This window comes from Panthera onca, chromosome E1, assembly GCF_046562875.1.
Source record: "Panthera onca isolate mPanOnc1 chromosome E1, mPanOnc1 haplotype 2, whole genome shotgun sequence".
NCBI lineage: Eukaryota > Metazoa > Chordata > Mammalia > Carnivora > Felidae > Panthera > Panthera onca.
Window position 1 is genome coordinate 19,526,708 of NC_138352.1, and position 17,822 is coordinate 19,544,529.

Below are 17,822 nucleotides of genomic sequence, written 5' to 3' on the forward strand. Positions count from 1 at the left end.
TGGGATACTTGGGAGGGGGTTGTAGGAGGTAAGACACTCTAGTTATGAATGTAGAGTGAGCCCAATGACCTTGGTATTTCATTTTCTGGCCAGTTGGAGTTTTTAGATAGTCCACATGCAAAGTTAACTGAATAGATCTCCTCCTCCCCCCCTCCCCCCCATGCTTTGGGTGAGCAACCAAGATGAGAGAACATTCAAGTTGGGGGATTAGTGAGCTTATGGAGGAAGCTTTGGACTTAAAAGAAGTGTAATAATAGTAAATTATTGAGAATGTGGTACCCGATTTCCTAGTATGGTCACCTGGCATGACATGTCCCAGATAGGTCTTTTGAAGCAATTGTACCCCAGAGGGGGACATGCTATATAGTAGCCTCAGCTCGGGCAGTAAACGTGGTTCTGTCGCTCGATTCCCAGAAGATCAGCTGGCTGGAATGCAGCTGCCGGAGCCCGGTGTGCTGGACGATTCCGCGGGGCCAGTTCCTGTGTAGCCTAGGGCTTTGACCCAAAGTGCCTCGTGTGCCTCTATACCAGAGCACGTTGTTGATATCCTCTCCTGACTTTATCCAGAACATTGGGGGTCCCTGAGGTTGGGCAGTAAGGTGATTTGTGTGTCTGAGTTCTAATAGTTAATCACCCTCAGGGTCTGTCATGTTTAACTCCCTCCAAAATGCTGTAGATTTCATGTTGTCCCAGATTTTTTACTTTTATTTAGATTCCTATGTTCTCTATTGTTTTAAAAAATTAAAAAAAAAATAGCTGTCAGTTATCTATCAATTTATTGTATGCTCTCTGCCTAGTGTGGGGCTCGAACTCATGACCCGAGATCGAGTTGCACGCTCCACCCACTGAGCCAGCCAGGTGCCCCGTTCTCTGTTTAAAAGTTTGTCTTTAGGGGCGCCTGGGTGGCTCAGTGTGTTAAGCTTCAGACTATGGCTCAGGTCATGATCTCACGGTTCGTGAGCTCAAGCCCCACATTGGGCTCTGTGCTGACAGCTTGGAGCCTGGAGCTTGTTTCGGATTCTGTGTCTTCCTCTCTCTCTGCCCCTCCCCTGCTCTCAAAAAAAATAAACATTAAAAGTTTGTCTTTAATATTTCACAGGCTTTCTTGATCATGGATGGTGAAGATATACCAAATTTTTCAAGTTTAAAGGAGGAAACTGCTTATTGGAAGGAACTTTCCTTGAAGTATAAACAAAGGTAATAATATTGAAAAGCATCCTGAAACTAGGGGAAGGCGTTTGGAATACCAGTGCCAGCGTGTGCAGATATGTGTATCTTTAACATAAAGCTAAATTTAGAGTTTCGGGGTTGGGTTTGGGATTCTGGAAATAGAGCATGGCTTGTATTTAAATAGTATAAAAATGCCATAAAATTTTATTCAAATTATTAAAACAGTAAGAAAACTTCACGTTTGTGATTTCTTCTGGTAGCTGACCTCCTTTTACATTTGGCCTGCTGTGTGTGTGTGCTGATTCTGTCTCATCCTTTGGTCTTTGGGAGATTCTGATAAGCTGTCTAGGGCTTCATCCAGCAGACGCTAGTTCTCTTCAGGCAAGTGCTATCAGTGTTTGGAGCTAGCGAAGCTTTGGAGAGGGGAGGAGAGCTTTAATAGAAATGGAGTGTTTTAATGGAAATCTCAATTAGTCTAATTAGTTGAGGAAGCCTTTTATATTAATAACCTTTTAAGCACCAAATTTGTCTTTAGATTTCTTTCTGGTTCTTTACCTTTTATTTTTAGAGAGAGAGAGCAGTGAGTGCAGGTGGGGGAGAGGGGCAGAGAGGGAGAGGGAGAGACTCTTAAGCAGGCTCCATGCTTAGTGAGGAGGTCGATGCAGGACTTGATCCCATGACCTTGGGATCGTGACCTGAGCTGAAAAATAAGAGTCGGATACTCAACTGATGGAGCCACCCAAGTGCCCCTTAGATTTCTTTTTAAAATGCAACTTAACACACACACACACACACACACACACACACACACTCTTTCCTACTTTGGTACATAAAGCTTGTTAAGCCTTATCAAACCTTTCATTGCTATTTCAGCGAAGCCAAGTAAATTATGCTGATGGATATAGGAGGCGTCTGTTCATGGCAGGGGCTCTGAATCTTTTTTTGTGTCATAGATGCCTTAATTGGCTGGGGAAACCTGTGGACCCCTTCTCAGAATAACGTGTTTTTGTTTGTTTTGTTTTAAATATTTATTTATTTTGAGAGAGAGGGAGTGAATCACAAGCAGGCTCCCTGCTTCAGCACAGATCTGATGCGGGGCTCAATCCCACGAACCACGAGATCATGACCTGAGCTGAAATTAAAAGTCAGATGCTTAACTGACAGAGTCACCCAGGCGCCCCAAAATAATGTTTTTCAGTGCATACAATTAAATAATAAAATTACAAAGGAAACCAGTTGTATCGAAAAACACTTAACAGTACTTTGTGGCATAGTAATGTGTGTTTCTTTATTAATACCTTAAATAAGAAAGATCTAGGGGTGGGGCACCTGGGTGGCTCATTCAGGTTAAACATCTGACTTCGGCTGAGGTCATGATCTCAGGGTTCATGACTTCGAGCCCCGCATCAGGCCGTCTGCTGTCAATGTAGAGCCCACTGTGGATCCCCTGTTCCCCAGTCTCTCTGTCCCTCCCCTGCTCATGCTCTCTTTTTCTCTCTCAAAAATAAATAAACATTTAAAAAAAAAAAAGATTTAGGGGTGAGTGTGTAAAATGTGAGTCCTTTTGGACCTTTTAAGTCACTTTCACTGAACCCTGAGCCTAGAATAAGTGATGTAAGACAGACTGTCTTTATTGTGTAGTATATTTTGTGGTAGCACCAGCGTTCGGGCACAGTCATTGACCTGACCTGCAGTCGTCTTCCCGCGGACCCTGGGACTCCTCCTGTGACTCCTCTTTCCCACTCTGTCTGTGATCAGCTTCCAGGAAGCTCGGGATGAGCTAGTTGAATTCCAGGAGGGAAGCCGAGAATTAGAAGCAGAGCTGGAGGCACAGTTAGTACAGGCTGAACAGAGGAACAGAGACTTGCAGGCCGATAACCAGAGACTGAAGTATGAAGTCGAAGCACTAAAGGTAACTGTGGCAGCTTTACAAGCTGCTGTCGAATGCGCTGGGCTGTGTTCACATGAGACATAACGGTTTTTGGGTGGAGCTTAAGAGCAGCAGGCAGAAAAAAAAAAAAAAAGCCTTAAAGTGAGTTTTCGGAATAAACTTTTCTTTCATGGAACCAAGGGGAAGGTGGTTTGGGGTTTAGGAGTTCGCTTAGAAACCCTGTAGCCGTCCGGTTTTTAGCGATCATGTTCTCATGACACGTGGCCATTCTGTCATTTTCCAAAGCTGCCTGATTTGCTCAAGATTGCCTCATTTGGTGGCACTTTAAAATTATTTTGTATGAAATACACATTTATTCCATTATTCATAGCCTCTTTACTTTTGAAGTTCATTTGGGGTTAAAAAAAAAAAATCCCTTTTTAAAAAGGGATTTCTAGGAGTTAAAGGATTAACCCCCTTTGTTGCTGTCCATTGCCTGCCTTAGCCAAGGGCTTGAGGGTTTCTGTGCCCCTGGGCGTGGGGTGGGGTTATGGTTTGGAGAAGGGGGGGGGGACACAGGTGAGAGCTAGGGCAGTGGGGCTCTGGGTGGTGGTCTCCCTCTCTGTGCTCACCCGGGCCGCGTTTAGCCTGAGAACCCAGAGTTCACCCCCCTCCCCGAGTGTGGGGTTGAGGCACTAGTTTCACAAAATAGGGAAATAACCTCTTTTCAGAGAGGTCATTATTAGATTTCTTTCTGAGGGGAGAATGGTTGACTCTCTAAATTTATGAGTTAAGGTGCTTGGAATGCATGTCTTTTTTTTTTTTAATGTAAGGAGGAGAGGAGTACCATCACCTCAGATTGCGGGTAATTTCCTTGGATCCCTGCCCTCATGGTTTGAGTGGCTTCCTTCATTAAGGACAACTCTGTATTAATCACACACACTTTCCTTCCTATACCCATTGCCTTCAGGAGAAACTAGAACATCAGTATGCACAGAGCTACAAGCAGGTGTCGGTATTAGAAGACGACTTAAGTCAGACCCGGGCCATCAAGGAGCAGTTGCATAAGTATGTGAGAGAGCTGGAGCAGGCCAACGATGATCTGGAGCGAGCAAAGAGGTAAATGGATGCTGTGCACTCGGTTGCAACAAGCAGACTTGGCGATCAGGGTTGAAGATCTGTCAGCTCTCAGCTCAGCCTGTCACCTAGATCTTGGTCCCAGAACGTTGCCTTCTGGTATTTCATCGCATTGGTGCTAAATCGATCCTTCTCTCTCCAGATAATGCCCTTCCAGGGTTTTCTCCCTGTTTGTCCTTCTTCTGTCCTTCATTACCATTGTTGGTCCTGTTGGTGTTTTGTTTTGTTTTTTAAACACCTCTCCTTTTCTCCTCTGTCTTTCCCTCTGTGTTCTTAGTGCTGCCACACTTGTGGCAGGCCCCGCATCTTCTGCTTGGATTGTGTAGTGACTTCCTCACTGATCTGTCTCTACATCTTTACTCCTTCTCCTTCTCTTCAGTTTAAATGCTAACCTATGGATTTTCTCAGAATACTGCTTTCGTCACGATTCTGTCGCACGGCCTAGAGTGGCTTGCTGTTGTTACTGTTGCTGAGCTTTTCTGCAGTCTGTAATGAGTTGTTTCTGAACCATTCCAAACTTGATTCCTGTTACTTTACAATTACCGTCTGGTAGTTCTTTCCTTAATGTCTGAGTGACTCCTACATGCCTGGCTTGATGCTAGAGCTGAGGATGACAGAGGTGAGCTAGCCGCTGCCCTCGGGTGGGACCAACGTGGACCTTTGACACGGTCAGTACTCGAGCGAAGAGAGTGTCCAAGCGGCTCCAGGGCACAGAGGCGGCGGCTGCTGGCGTACCGTGGGGGAGCTGGGGAAGCCTTCGCTGGCACTGAAGCTGCAGTCTTCGAGGAGGGAAGAGGCCAGCCAGGGGAAGAGAGAGCTGTAAAGGCAGAGAGGCAGGAAGGCTCAGGAGGTGGGAATATCTCACTTCGATTGACGTGTGGAGACCGTGTGGCTGCACAACATGAGATTGAAAGTGGTTGGGGCCAGATTGGGAAGAACCTTGTGTGCTGTTTGAAAGCCGTTCTAGAGGCAATGAGGGCCTCGTGAAGAATTTTTTAAACAGAGGAGGGACACCAGACTTTGATGGGATAGGACTGAGGAACTGGCAGTAGGGAGGAAGACCCTTGAGGAGTAATCCAGGTGATGGATGAGGAATTGAGCCAGGGGCAGAAAGTTGGGGGAGAGCGAGTGGAGTTGAGAGACATTTTGACAGCCGATAGGACTTGGTAAAATTGGCCACAGGCATTAAGAGTTCGAACTTGAGGTTAGGGAATTTTATTTCTGTAGCAGGCTGCACGCAGTGGGCAGGGGGCACGTAGTAGGTGCGTGTTAATGTCTGTTGAATAAATGAGCACGACGAGAAATGCAGGAAGAAGAGATGGAGTAAATGGAGCGGGACCTGGGACTTGGTGTTTTAAACGCATTTTTAATTCTTAATGTGCTCTAAAATTGTTGGAAAGTCTTCTTGGAAATGTGTCAACTTGGTTGTTGTGTTTACAATCCGGGGGGGGGAGACAAAGTGTGTAATAGGTGGCCTGCCTTTAAGGAACCGTAAGGATTTTCGGTGGGCATTTAAGAGAATACATTGAATGGCCCAAACTAGCCACAGAGACACTAAGTGCCACCAGAGGTCACAAGGGGGTGGAGACCATTCTCTTTCAACTGCGCCAGGCTTTCTAGGTCAGGAAATGGCATGAGCTAAACGGACAGTTTCCTTTTGTATTAGCTGTTTGCACGCTATTTATTTAATTCATGGACTCCCAATTTTTTTTTTTCTTCTTTTTAGAGCAACAATAGTGTCACTGGAAGACTTTGAACAAAGGCTAAATCAGGCCATTGAACGAAATGCATTTTTAGAAAGTGAACTTGATGAAAAGGAATCTTTGTTAGTCTCTGTACAGCGGTTAAAGGATGAAGCCAGAGGTAAACCTAAAACTTGAAGAACACCCTCTACCCCACTGTCCCTAAGCCCTGGTTCTAAGCCAGCTCCAGGAGCAAGGTTGAAGGCCGTGTGCACGATCCTTTTGTCAGGCACTGTGCTGCTTTTAGTCTCTCAGCACCTACATCATCAACTCGAAGAAGTAGGTAGTGTTATCCCCCTTTTACAGGTCAGAAAACTGAGCAGAGAGAGGTGGAGTTGTGTCCAAAGTCTTAGAGCTTTTCAGTGGGGATGCAAACCCTGGTCTGTTTTCCAGAACCTTAACTGCTACCACTGTGCGCGTCCTGCTTGGTTTCTTTGGGTCTTCTCCTGTGTTACGCACATAATGACACTGCGTGTGTGCACATATGGTAAAGAAGAGACTGCTTTCTTTGTAGTCTGCATTCTACCAAGTATTAAACAAAAGACGGAGGGAGGGAGAATTTTAAAAGGAAAGTATGTATTCACTATATGCTTGTACAGCAGTGTAACTCCCCGGCCCCCTGCCCCCAGGCCCTGGCAACGCCGTTCTTCCTTCTGTGTCTGTGAATCTGACTCTTCTAGGAACCTCACAGAGGTGGGGCCGTACGGTATTTGTCCTTTTGTGACTGGCTTGTTTCCATTCCGCATATCGTCCTCAAGGCTCATCCCTGTAGTGGCACGTGTCAGAATTTCCTTCCGTTTTAAGTCTGCATAAGACCCTGTTACATGCACAGATCACATTTTGTCTATCCATTTATCCACGGATAGACATTTGGGTATATACCCAGGAATGGGATAACTTTGTATACTTTTTTTTTTTTTTTTTTTTTTTAACGTCAGTGTTCTGTAGGTCAGTTGAATAACTGGAAAAGGAAATGTTAATTTGGGCTTAAAAATTCTAGATTTGAAAGCAAGAAAAAAATTGCGACTGTTTTGAATGCTTCCTTTCTATAACAAAATACTGCATTTTGATAATTAATAAACCATACCAACCCACTTAAAATTCTAAAAGTGTACTTCATTGATTTTGCAGTAATCCCAAAAGAACAGAATAAAAGCAAATGAGTTGAAAAGAGCATTTATTTTTGTGTCCTGTAGGTTCAGTGTGAGTTTTGGTTTGGCCTCCATCCTGTTTCTTTTTGCACGTGAGCATAGTTCGCTGTCCTCTTAGATTATAGCATTTGTATTGGCTTTTTTTTTCCTTTTTCTTTTTTTTAAATGTTTATTTTTGAGTGGCACTTGGGTGGCTCAGTCAGTTGAGCATCCGACTTCGGCTCAGGTCATGATCTCACGGTTCGTGAGTTCGAGCCCTGCATCGGGCTCTGTGCTGACACCTCAGAGCCTGGAGCCCGCTTCGGATTCTGTATCTCCGTCTCTCTCTGCCCCTCCTTTGCTTGCACTCAGTCTCTCTCTTTCCCTCTCAAAAATAAATAAACATTAAGAAAAATTAAGAAAAAATGTTTATTTTTGAGAGAGAGAGAGAGAGACAGTATGAGTGGGAGAGGAGCAGAGAGGGAGACACAGAATCCGAAGCAGGCGCCAGGCTCCGAGCTGTCAGCACAGAGCCCGACGTGGGGCTCGAACTCATGAACTGATCGGCTCGAGATCACGACCTGAGCCACAGTCGGACTCTCAACCGACTGAGCCCTCCCAAGCGCCCTCCCAAGTGTTTTAGTTCTAAAAGATCATTTAGACGGTAGGGTTGTCATTTTTATACCCCAAGAAATAAAAAGCATTAAATAGGAAACTCGTTTTTGGGAAATAGTCATTTAGGGGGAACGTCTTTACGGCTTTTCAGATGTGACTTTGCTGGGTGTGTCTGCTTCCTCGAGTGAGTGTTATTCCCTGTGCAACATTCTGCAGATTTAAGACAAGAACTGGCAGTCCGGGAGAGACAGCAGGAAGTCACCAGAAAGTCGGCGCCCAGCTCTCCGACCCTGGACTGTGAAAAGATGGACTCCGCCGTGCAGGCATCGCTTTCTTTGCCAGCTACTCCCGTTGGCAAAGGGACGGAGAACAGTTTTCCTTCACCCAAAGGTTTGTGCTGTCTTCTCTTTCTGCACCTGTGGTGGATTAGCGACGGAAGGGGGTCTGCCGTGGGGTGAGCAGTGATTTCACTTTAGAAGTTGGTGAAATCAAGCACTCTGTGGAGCAGAGGAAGAGGTTGGTTTCCCAGGCGGCTCCTGCACAGGGCAGTGGTGCCTGCGTGTACAGTAAGAGCAGCTTAATGCATCGAGTCTTTAAGAAGTTGCAGGTTTTTCAAAGCAACGTTGATTTTTTGATGGTAGCAGGAGTACAGCTTCATGTTGAAAAGTTGAAAAAAAAAGACCCACTGCAGTCTAACCGCTGCAAGGCAGCTATTGGTTTTTTTTTTTTTTTCAACATAATTTTATTTTTTTTAATTTACATCCAAGTTAGCATATGGTGCAACAATGATTTCAGGAGTAGATTGCTTGATGCCCCTCCCCCATTTAGCCCATCCCCCTTCCCACACCCTCCAGTAACCCTCAGTTTGTTCTCCATATTTATGAGTCTCTTCTGTTTTGTCCCCTCCCTGTTTTTATATTATTTTTGCTTCCCTTCCCTGTGTTCATCTGTTCTGTGTCTTAAAGTCCCCATATGAGTGAAGTCCTATGATTTTTGTCTTTCTCTAATTTCACCTGGCATAATACCCTCCAGTTCCATCCACGTAGTTGCAAATGGCAAGATTTCATTCTTTTTGATTGCCGAATAATACTCCATTGTGTATGTGTGTGTGTGCGTGTGTGCATGTGTGTGTGTGTGTATATATATACACACACACACACGCACACACCACATCTTCTTTATCCATTCATCCATCCGTGGACATTTGGGCTCTTTCCACACTTTGGCTATTGTCGATAGTTCTGCTGTAAACATGGGGGTGCATGTGTCCCTTCGAAACAGCACACCTGTATCCCATGGATAAATGCCTAGTGGTGCAATTGCCGGGTCGTAGGGTAGTTCTGCTTTTAGTTTTTTGAGGAACCTCCATGCTGTTTTCCAGAGTGGCTGCACCAGCTTGCATTCCCGAGGGCAGCTATTGTTAATGCGGAATTTTTTCCGCTGTGTGTTTGTGTTTGCTTGTGCCACACCTTGTTACACATAAGCTTGGGGATTGTATTTAAATACAGTTTTATTTCTTGGGCCGCTTCACATATCACCGAAGACTAGAGGCTTTTACACACGGCGTGTACAGAGAGACTCCCTGAGTTACCATTCGGCTCAGGTGGGCGTGGGCTTTCTGTTACGTGCCTCGGTGGCTGCCGTTTTCAGAGGTGACATTCGGAGTAATCCACGAGCAGTACGTGAGAATGTTCCTTTTGCTGTCAGCCAGTATGGTTTTTTATATCCAGCTAAGCAGAAACACCACTTAGTGGCCACTACGTAGAACCTTAGAATGGAGCCCCCACAGGGCTTCATTCAGATTTGTTTCATTTTTGCAGCTTGCAGATACTTGGCCACTCCCACTCCTCCATTCTTTTTTCTTCCCAGACTGGAGCTCTTTCTTCCCATCCCTTTTTTAAATAAAGGATCTTCTCTTTCAGAGTGATAGGAGAAGATTTTCTCTTCAGACAGTTAGCGAAGTAAGCTCGCTCTATCTGTCCTGCCCAGTACAGTAGCCGCTAGCCCACGTGTGACCGTTCACATTTAAGTTTTTATTACAGTGAATTAACATTTAAAATTCAGTTTCCCAGTTGCAGTAGCCACATTTCAAGTGCTCAGTAGCCCTTCCGTAGAGAACTTCTCCTACCTTCACTTAGTTATAAAGTGAAATTGGCTCAGGAACGGGAAAATGCCATAGAGTCGTTAGGGTGGTGTTATTTGCGCTTGTGCTGGGGTTGCTGCCGAGGACATAGAGCAGGCGGGGTGCACATGGTCGCAGGCGTCAAAAACTCTCACTGTCCATTTTGGAGAATGGCTGCTTGTGTATTTGAGGATCTCAGAATTCCTAACATTTGAAAATGAACAAAGGTTTGCTTTCTGGTACCGATAGAACTGTGTGGCTAAGTTCTGAAAATTCTTCAGTTGAGCCCTAATCAGAAGAATCGGGAGCTCAGTTGAGGTAAGACCCAGACAGGTGCGCGTCCTGTCATAGCTCATTAGAGTTTTAATTCAGGGACTTGGCTGCGGTGAGCAGGGCAAGGTCAGTGGGACACAGAGCTTGCTTGCTCTGGCACAGGATTAAGATTGTCAACCCTGAGGCAGTGCTGTTTGTCCAAGTAGGCTGGGACGTTTGCAGACTGGGACTGAGAGTGTGCACTTTAACCAACCTGAAAGCTGCTGCGTGCCAGATCACCGCACTTGTGTGACAGATGAGTCAGCACAGACCTGACGAGAAGCCGGAGATTAGTGAAATCAGTACAAGCCTGAAGGGCCGTCCTCTATGAAGTGGTCTGTCTTTAATTGTATTTTAGAAGTAACACTGCCGGTTTCCAAAAAGCATCTAAGACAGCTTTCCATAAAAGCACAGATTTAATAGTTTGAGGATAATAGGGAAAAACGAGGTCTGGAAATACCTGCCGAGAAAAGTACAGCAGTTTGTTTATACCCTGGTGAGCCCCTGTCCTGTGCCGTGCATTATTCTAGATGCTGGGAGTCTAGTGGTGAATGGGACCGCGTCCCCACCTTCAGTTAGATTGTATTCTGGAGGACAAGGACAGTGAACGGCAGCAACAAAGCGTTTACGTACTGATCAGTGCTCCGTAGTGTTGAGTGCTTCCTATGGGCAGGTGTTTCGAGAGTGTATTAGCTAACTTAAACTTCACAACGACTTTGAAGTGTTCTTATTAGCCCTCTTCTACATGTGGGCGGCTTACTAAAGCTCACACAGTTACTCAGTGGCAGAGGTGGATTCGTATGTAGCAGTTTAGCCCAAGAGCTCGTAACTGGTAGACACCATCTCAAAAGTAAACGGAAGAAACGTGCATGACTGAAAACGGCTGCTGAGGGCGTGCAAGAAGGTGTGAGTAAATGTCACACGAAATGACCCCATTCCGAGTGGGGAGACTGCGGGAGCATCCGTTCTCCCCAAATCAACGAGTAATTTAAATTGCTAATGAAAATCCCAAGAGGGTCTTTTAAATTGGCAAGTTGATTTTAAAGTTACTCTAGAAGAGTAAGTGTGCCAAGAAAAACTTGAAATAGGCTAATAACAACAGGCTTTTCCCTTCAAGACAGCAGAGCATGTTTTAATGAAAGCAGCCTATTTCTGGTGCAATAGACTAATAAGTCAATGGAACTAAAATACATAGGGAATTCAGTGTATGAAAAGTGCCATTTCAGATGAGACGAGTCGTCTTCATGTTACGGTATTAGGACATTTGGCTATCCGTTTGAAAAAAGCTTCGATATTTGATGGATCAACTGATGTAAATGTTAAAAAAAAAATTAGGAAAACCTAAGGAGGAACATATTTATGATACCAAGGTGAGGAAGCCCAGGCTTCCCCACCAAAACAAAAAGCTTGGAAGATGAATGTCACACTGAGAAGTGTAAGACCTAGAAGAGAGAGGGTGAACGTCTACAGTCGATAGGGCCCTTGCACGTTGATTAAAGGAAAGACCACCCAGTAGATGAAGTGTGGAGGATAAACAGATGATTTCCAGAAGAAGAGATTCACATATCTAGTTAGCAAGGAAACAAAAACACAACAGAATGGCTATCAAATTGGCAAAAAAAAAAAAAAAAAAAAAAAGAAAAAAAGATAATGTCTCATATCGTTGATGGCGTTACCATACAGATTGCTGACCTTGGCACAACCTTCTCAGAGAGCATTTTGGCAGTATCTCCTAAGGTGGACGACATGGGCATATCCTGTGACCCAGCAGTTCTATTTTTAGGAATCGCTTCTCCAGAAATCCTTGTCTAGATGTTTGAAGGATATATGTCCTTTTAGCATTATTTGTAATGTAAAATTAGGTGTAGTCTAAATATCAGTCAGTTGAAGGAGACAGTTCAACATATTGAGGGTGTCCCACTTTGTACTTCCTGTCCACACTTTGGAATTCTTTTCCATTGCGCGTGTTCTGCTTTGTAACGGCAACAACAAAACCGGCAACAAGATGTAGAGGGAACAACAAGTGTAACCACTCCTCTCTTCTTTTTCTCTAGCTATACCAAACGGTTTTGGTACCAGTCCACTAACTCCTTCTGCTAGGATATCAGCACTAAACATCGTGGGGGATCTCTTACGGAAAGTAGGGGTAAGCATTCAATTATTTACCCCCGCGTATTTCAGCTGCCAAGGTGTTGAATTCTTTTTTTTTATTTATTTTTTTTTTTTTTAATTTTTTTTTTTTTCAACATTTATTTATTTTTGGGACAGAGAGAGACAGAGCATGAACGGGGGAGGGGCAGAGAGAGAGGGAGACACAGAATCGGAAACAGGCTCCAGGCTCTGAGCCATCAGCCCAGAGCCTGACGCGGGGCTCGAACTCATGGACCGCGAGATCGTGACCTGGCTGAAGTCGGACGCCCAACCGACTGCGCCACCCAGGCGCCCCCCAAGGTGTTGAATTCTTAATTCGGAGGGAGGGAAGAAAAAAAGGGGACCTTCTTGTGCTGAAGGCCTTGATTAAGCAGAGAGACGGAAGCATCTGGTGATGAGCCGAGACTGCTCCGGGGAACAGTGTTGGGGCTCGGGCCTGCTAGTACTTCTGCAGACGGCCCTGCGCGCTGAGCTCTTGGCCCCCCAACCCCCGGGGGCGTTCTGTGTGTCCCCATGGCTGTTTCCCCATCGTGGTCCCTCCATCTTTTTCTACACTGATTGCTCTGTGGCCTGCTATGTGTTCTGTGCCGCTCCTGAATCCTGTTCCTGCTGTAGTCTCCCCCCCCCCCCGCCCCCGCCCCGACCACCCCCTCAGCTGTCTCTGCAGGACTCAGCACTGGCTCATGACGGGCCTTCCTCGTCTTAGTCACGTCTGTCTTACTGCTCCTTGGCCACTTGAGCTTCTGTGCTGTCTCCTTGGCTCTAACCCGGTATTCCAGAACAGTTGGGCTTTTGAAATATTAAACTCGTTTTACTGCTTATTCAGTTTTTTCCTTCTAGAATACCTACTCTCTGACCTTACAGTGGTGGGAGCCTCTTGGCCTTTTAGCCATCTCTTGCTTTCATTTCTTGTGCTCATCCGTGATCCCACAGATGGCTTACTCTGTCACTGCTGACTCGTCATCTTTTTGGCCATGGACGAGACCTGCCGTCTGGATCAGTCAAGCAGTTGGACCTCTCCTTCCCTGAACCTGGATCTCAGGAAGCAGTTACGTAGCTGTGTGGATTTATGCCACTGTGAAGTTAGCGTCTCCTGCTTTGGTTCCCTTTCCTGTTTCCCTCGGCGACTTCTACCTCCCTTCTCAGTGATCTGCCCCTGAAACTGCCTGCTATCCACTGCCCCTTCACATACTTTTTTGTGAGAGATATTTTCTGAAAAAAGCAGAAATTGCATTATGCGTCACATAATGAAGAAATGGGAGGCCACGGTACAGGGTCCCGTGTCTGCCTTTTCTGGCCGATACAGTGATTTTCTGACCATCAGAGTAATTCTAAATCTGCATTTTAGCCTAGTATAAAAAACAATAAAAATTATTTCATACAGTACATAATGTTTTCTCCTAACCATTTTTAAAATCCCATTTGTTACAAGAATTATGGTATTTAGCTCCATAACTCAAATAATGTGCTTATTTTTTGGTGTCTTGACTTCTCAGCTTTAAGCAAAAAGATGAAGTTAACTCACATCCCCCCAGTTTTTTTATTTTTTGGTCTCTTGGTTATTTTTATAACTTTAAATGACATGCTTAAACCTCTGTTTCTCAATTTATTACACTCTCAGCTCCTTGTTGTGTTTGTGAGTTCTCTGTCCCATCTTGCACTCTCCACTGGTTGGTTGTAAAAACTGAAAACTTATAGCGTCTACAGTGTTCTGCCCCACCCCGTGTACTGTCCATCGTAGAGCAGGAGCTGGGCTCTTGACTCAACCGTGTGTCAAGCATTTGTTTTTTTATGGTTTACTCAAAATATGCCCAGTTTTTTCCTATTTGTATCCTTTTTCCTTTTCCTGGCGCTCTCAATTACCTTTTTCCTTTTTCCTTTTTCCTTTTTCCTTTTCCTTTTCCTGGCGCTCTCAATTACCACCTTCTTCTGGTGGGTGGAAGAAGCCAGGCCTTTCTTTGCCAGGTCTCGTGTCTCTCAGCTTCTCACGGTCCCTTCCCGCCTGCGCTTGGATAGGCTCGTGGCTTCTCTGCTGCGGTTCTCTGCCCTTCGCCCCTGGGTTGGCTCTGCGTGTTCCTGGACTTCCTGTCCGCAACTTTCTTTGTTCCTTGTTTGCTTTGCTTATTACGTTAAGTGATTTATTCAGAAATGGTGCCCGAATGGTGACCTTGGGAGTCCCTGTGTGGTTTATCCATGGAGTTGACAGCCTACCTCCCAGACGTCACCAGAGCTTTTGGTCTGCGGTTATTTGCCAGCCCTGCGTGCTCTTAGGGATGTTTCATTTTCCACTTCTTTGTCCTCCTTTGTCCGCTGACTTGAACTGGAAGCTCCATCCCCACTCCTGCATCCTCTTCCACTGAGAAATCAAGGCCATCTGATTTCAACTTCTTCGTTTCCCCTCTTACCTTCTTTTGTTACTCTCCTCTCATCGCCTGTGTTTGTAGCCATTCTCCCTTTTTATCTCCGTGGTCAAAGTATCATGTTCTTCCCATGGCTGATTTTGTCCCTCTGTGCCTTGGATCCCAGGTCTTCTAGCCCTCTTGTCGGTGTCTCCTATATTTTTAGCGTTTTACTGTGTTGTAATATTTGTATGTCATCTTTACGGGTTACACGTTATGTGTCATGTACATACTTTGTATGTGATGTTTGTGTATTACAAATCCTACAGTGTTTAATCCAAGTAAAAGCATCCGTTCTTTCCTTTTACCCTATATCTCTCTTTAACGGTTACCCTCTTTCTCCCTTCCCTTCACAGCAAGGCTTTTTGAAAGTGTGTCTTCATTTATTGTTAGCATTTTTTACCGCGTTCATGCTCCCCAGACAGCCCAGTCTGGGCTCTGTCCCCTGCTCATTGATGATCTTAGCACCGCCAAACCCAATGGATGCTCTTTGTTCTGTCCTACTTCTTCTTGAAACACTCAACACTGACTTTTTTTTAAATGCCCTTTTTTTTTTTTTTTTTTTTTTTTAAGTTTTATTTTAGAGAGCGAGAGTGCGAGCAGGTGAGAAGGAGAGAGAATGAATCTCAAGCAGGCTCCGTGCTCTGCGGGAGCTTGACATGGGGGCTCGATCTCACTAGTGGGATCGTGACCTGAGCCGAAATTAAGACTCAGCTCAACCGGACACCCAGGCACTTCCCCCCTTTTTTCTTTCTTTGAGAGAGAGCGAGCATGTGCACGTGATGCCTTCTTTGCTTCTCTGATCCTGTGTCAGGTCTGCTTCCTGCCTTCCTGCTCGTTCTCTTTGTCATCTTGGTGGGTCTTCATATGCGTGCCCTTTCAGTGTTGATTTTACTCAGAGTTCTGTCCTTGAATTCCTGATCTCATTCACAGCCATGACCTTGTCTACTCCCTGGCGTGAATATCTTCTCAATCTTCATTTCTAGACCCCTCTTCTCCCGAGTGTCAGACTGCAGGTCTGTACTACTGATCCCTCAGACACAGGTCGTGCTGTAGGACGGTGTTCACTCAGCAAGTATTTGAATGAATGAGTGTCTTGCATGTAGGAAATGAATGGCTCTCTAATAGTCCACAACTCAGAAAGGAACCTGGCATCTGTCTCTGTCTACTTGTGCCACATTTTTCTTAGTGAAGGTCAGGATTATAGCTGTAATCCTTGGTAACACTGAGGGGAATAACTTGTTCTGAGCTCATGATGTTGGAGTCAGCATAAATATCCCCTCTTTCTATTAGTGAGGTGATTGTGGCTTAAATGGCTACCATTATCCACTGAGAAAGTACAATTTTAGTCTTGAAATAGAAGTGTCTTAAAATGCAGATTTTTATGTACAGCTACTGTTTTGACAACCAGATCATTCCTCCTTCTTTCCGTAGGCTTTAGAATCCAAATTAGCGGCTTGCAGGAATTTTGCAAAGGACCAGGCATCACGAAAATCCTATCTTTCAGGGAATGTTAACTGTGGGCTGATGAACAGCGACAGCACAAAGTTCCCTCGATCAGGACACACGTCTTTCTTTGACAAAGGGTAAGTCTTGGACCTTTTAAATGATAGTTTGGAGCAGTGACGTAGCACGTTATTAAGCGAGCTTATTGAACTTCGGAAAGGTAAACTCTGTCCGGTAAGCCTACCTGAGATGGTGTCACCCAGATCTCAGGGGACCCGAAATCTGTTGTCTTCAGGTCCCCATGGAGTCTGTTGCCCTGGGAGCTCTGAGGCTTCCGTCTCGGGAGGCAGACTCTTGCCAGGCAGCAGTGGTAGGCTCTGGGTATTCAGGATGGCCGTGGTACTGTCCTTGTGGTCAGGGTGCTGGGAGACGTTCTCGGCCAGTTTGTGGTAAGGGTGGACGAGGGCACTGTGGTCGTGACCGTGCGGACTCTGCGTTTTAGAAAAATATGAACCCTCTGGATCAAATACAGTTCAGGAGGCACCGGTTCAGTATGATGAGAAGGTGGTTTTGGGGAGTTGAGAGTTAAAAAAAAAAACTGGCGTAAGTTGGAAGCAGTGGCGCGCCCTCAGTGCAGCAGGTTACAGCTGGTACAGGTGCGTAAAGAGTAAACATCCTTACGCCTATTCCTAGGCACATAGGGTCCTGTTTTTCTGCGTCTGCCGCATGCTTTTGAGAGTCTGTGGGGCTGTACCTTAAATATTGCTCTGCTGCCCCCTACACGACTTAGGCTTTTGAGATCTTTCCGTGTCAGCACATATTGTCGTACCTCGAGTGAAAGAGACCGACGCTGCACGGTTATCCTTTGGATGTGCCTTGATTTGGCTACAACCGGTTAGGACCGTGGTCTGGGTAGCCTGACCGCGTCACCTCACGTAGCTGTTCCCGGAACAGCGGCTGAGGCACCGTGAGCCCTTGCTTGTTTTTTGAGTCGTAGAGGCTGTTCTTGTTCTATGAAAGCGATACAGATGCAAGTCTAGAGATTTTCAGCCTTTTTTTTTTTTTTTTTTTTTTTTTTAAGAGAGACAGAACAAGAACTGGGGGAGGGGCAGAGAGAGAGAGAGAGAGAGTGAGTGAGAGGGAGAATCCCAAGCAGGCTCCATGTTCAGCACAGGGCCCAACGCTGGACTTGATCCCATGACCTTGGGATCATGACCCGAGCTGAAATCAAGAGTCAGATGCTCAACTAATTGAGCCGCCCAGGCGCCTCTAGAAACTTCAGTTTCTTAAAGGAGCTCTCCTCACTATGGCGCATTTAGGGAGGACTGGATGTGGCACACAGTCTGCTCTGAACAGCGCCTTTTGTCCACCCTTGCGGAGTGTTCTGGGTTCTCTCTCTCCCTTACGGGAGTTCTTCCTTCAAGTATACACATTTCAGTAAGGAGCACATTCTAGAATAGCAGTATATGAATCAGAGCTCCATTCTGACCGTTGGGATTCCTCAGGGAGCGTAAGTATAAAATTAATTTTCCTCAGGTTTAGGGGTTTCAGGCAATCTTGAGGAGTGCCTGTTTTCATACCGTAATGGCAAGCGGAATAAATAGATACTTTACATGAAAGTTGCCGTTCACAGGGGGAGTTTAGGGGTAGTTTTCCTGAGCGATGAAAACAGTACCTAATTTTTTTTTCCAACTTGTGATTTTTGCAACTTGTAATTAACCTGCAATA

General features: G+C 45.4%; 1 protein-coding gene across 11 annotated transcripts in view; it reads left to right on the top strand.

The window, feature by feature from the left end:
- NDEL1 (nudE neurodevelopment protein 1 like 1) overlaps positions 1 to 17,822 on the top strand; it is a 90,396-nt gene that overhangs the window by 22,937 nt on the left and 49,637 nt on the right. For 10 of the 11 annotated variants that reach the window (XR_013552101.2, XM_078437776.2, XM_078437775.2 and 7 more), the window contains 7 exons: positions 1,100 to 1,197; positions 2,929 to 3,082; positions 4,011 to 4,159; positions 5,904 to 6,040; positions 7,881 to 8,054; positions 12,153 to 12,244; positions 16,083 to 16,234. Coding sequence is in view for 10 of the 11 variants with exons in the window: in XM_078437776.2 (XP_078293902.1) it covers positions 1,112 to 1,197; positions 2,929 to 3,082; positions 4,011 to 4,159; positions 5,904 to 6,040; positions 7,881 to 8,054; positions 12,153 to 12,244; positions 16,083 to 16,234 (944 nt within the window). In the remaining variant the exon portion in view is untranslated. The other variant, XM_081791166.1, reaches the window with a different exon arrangement.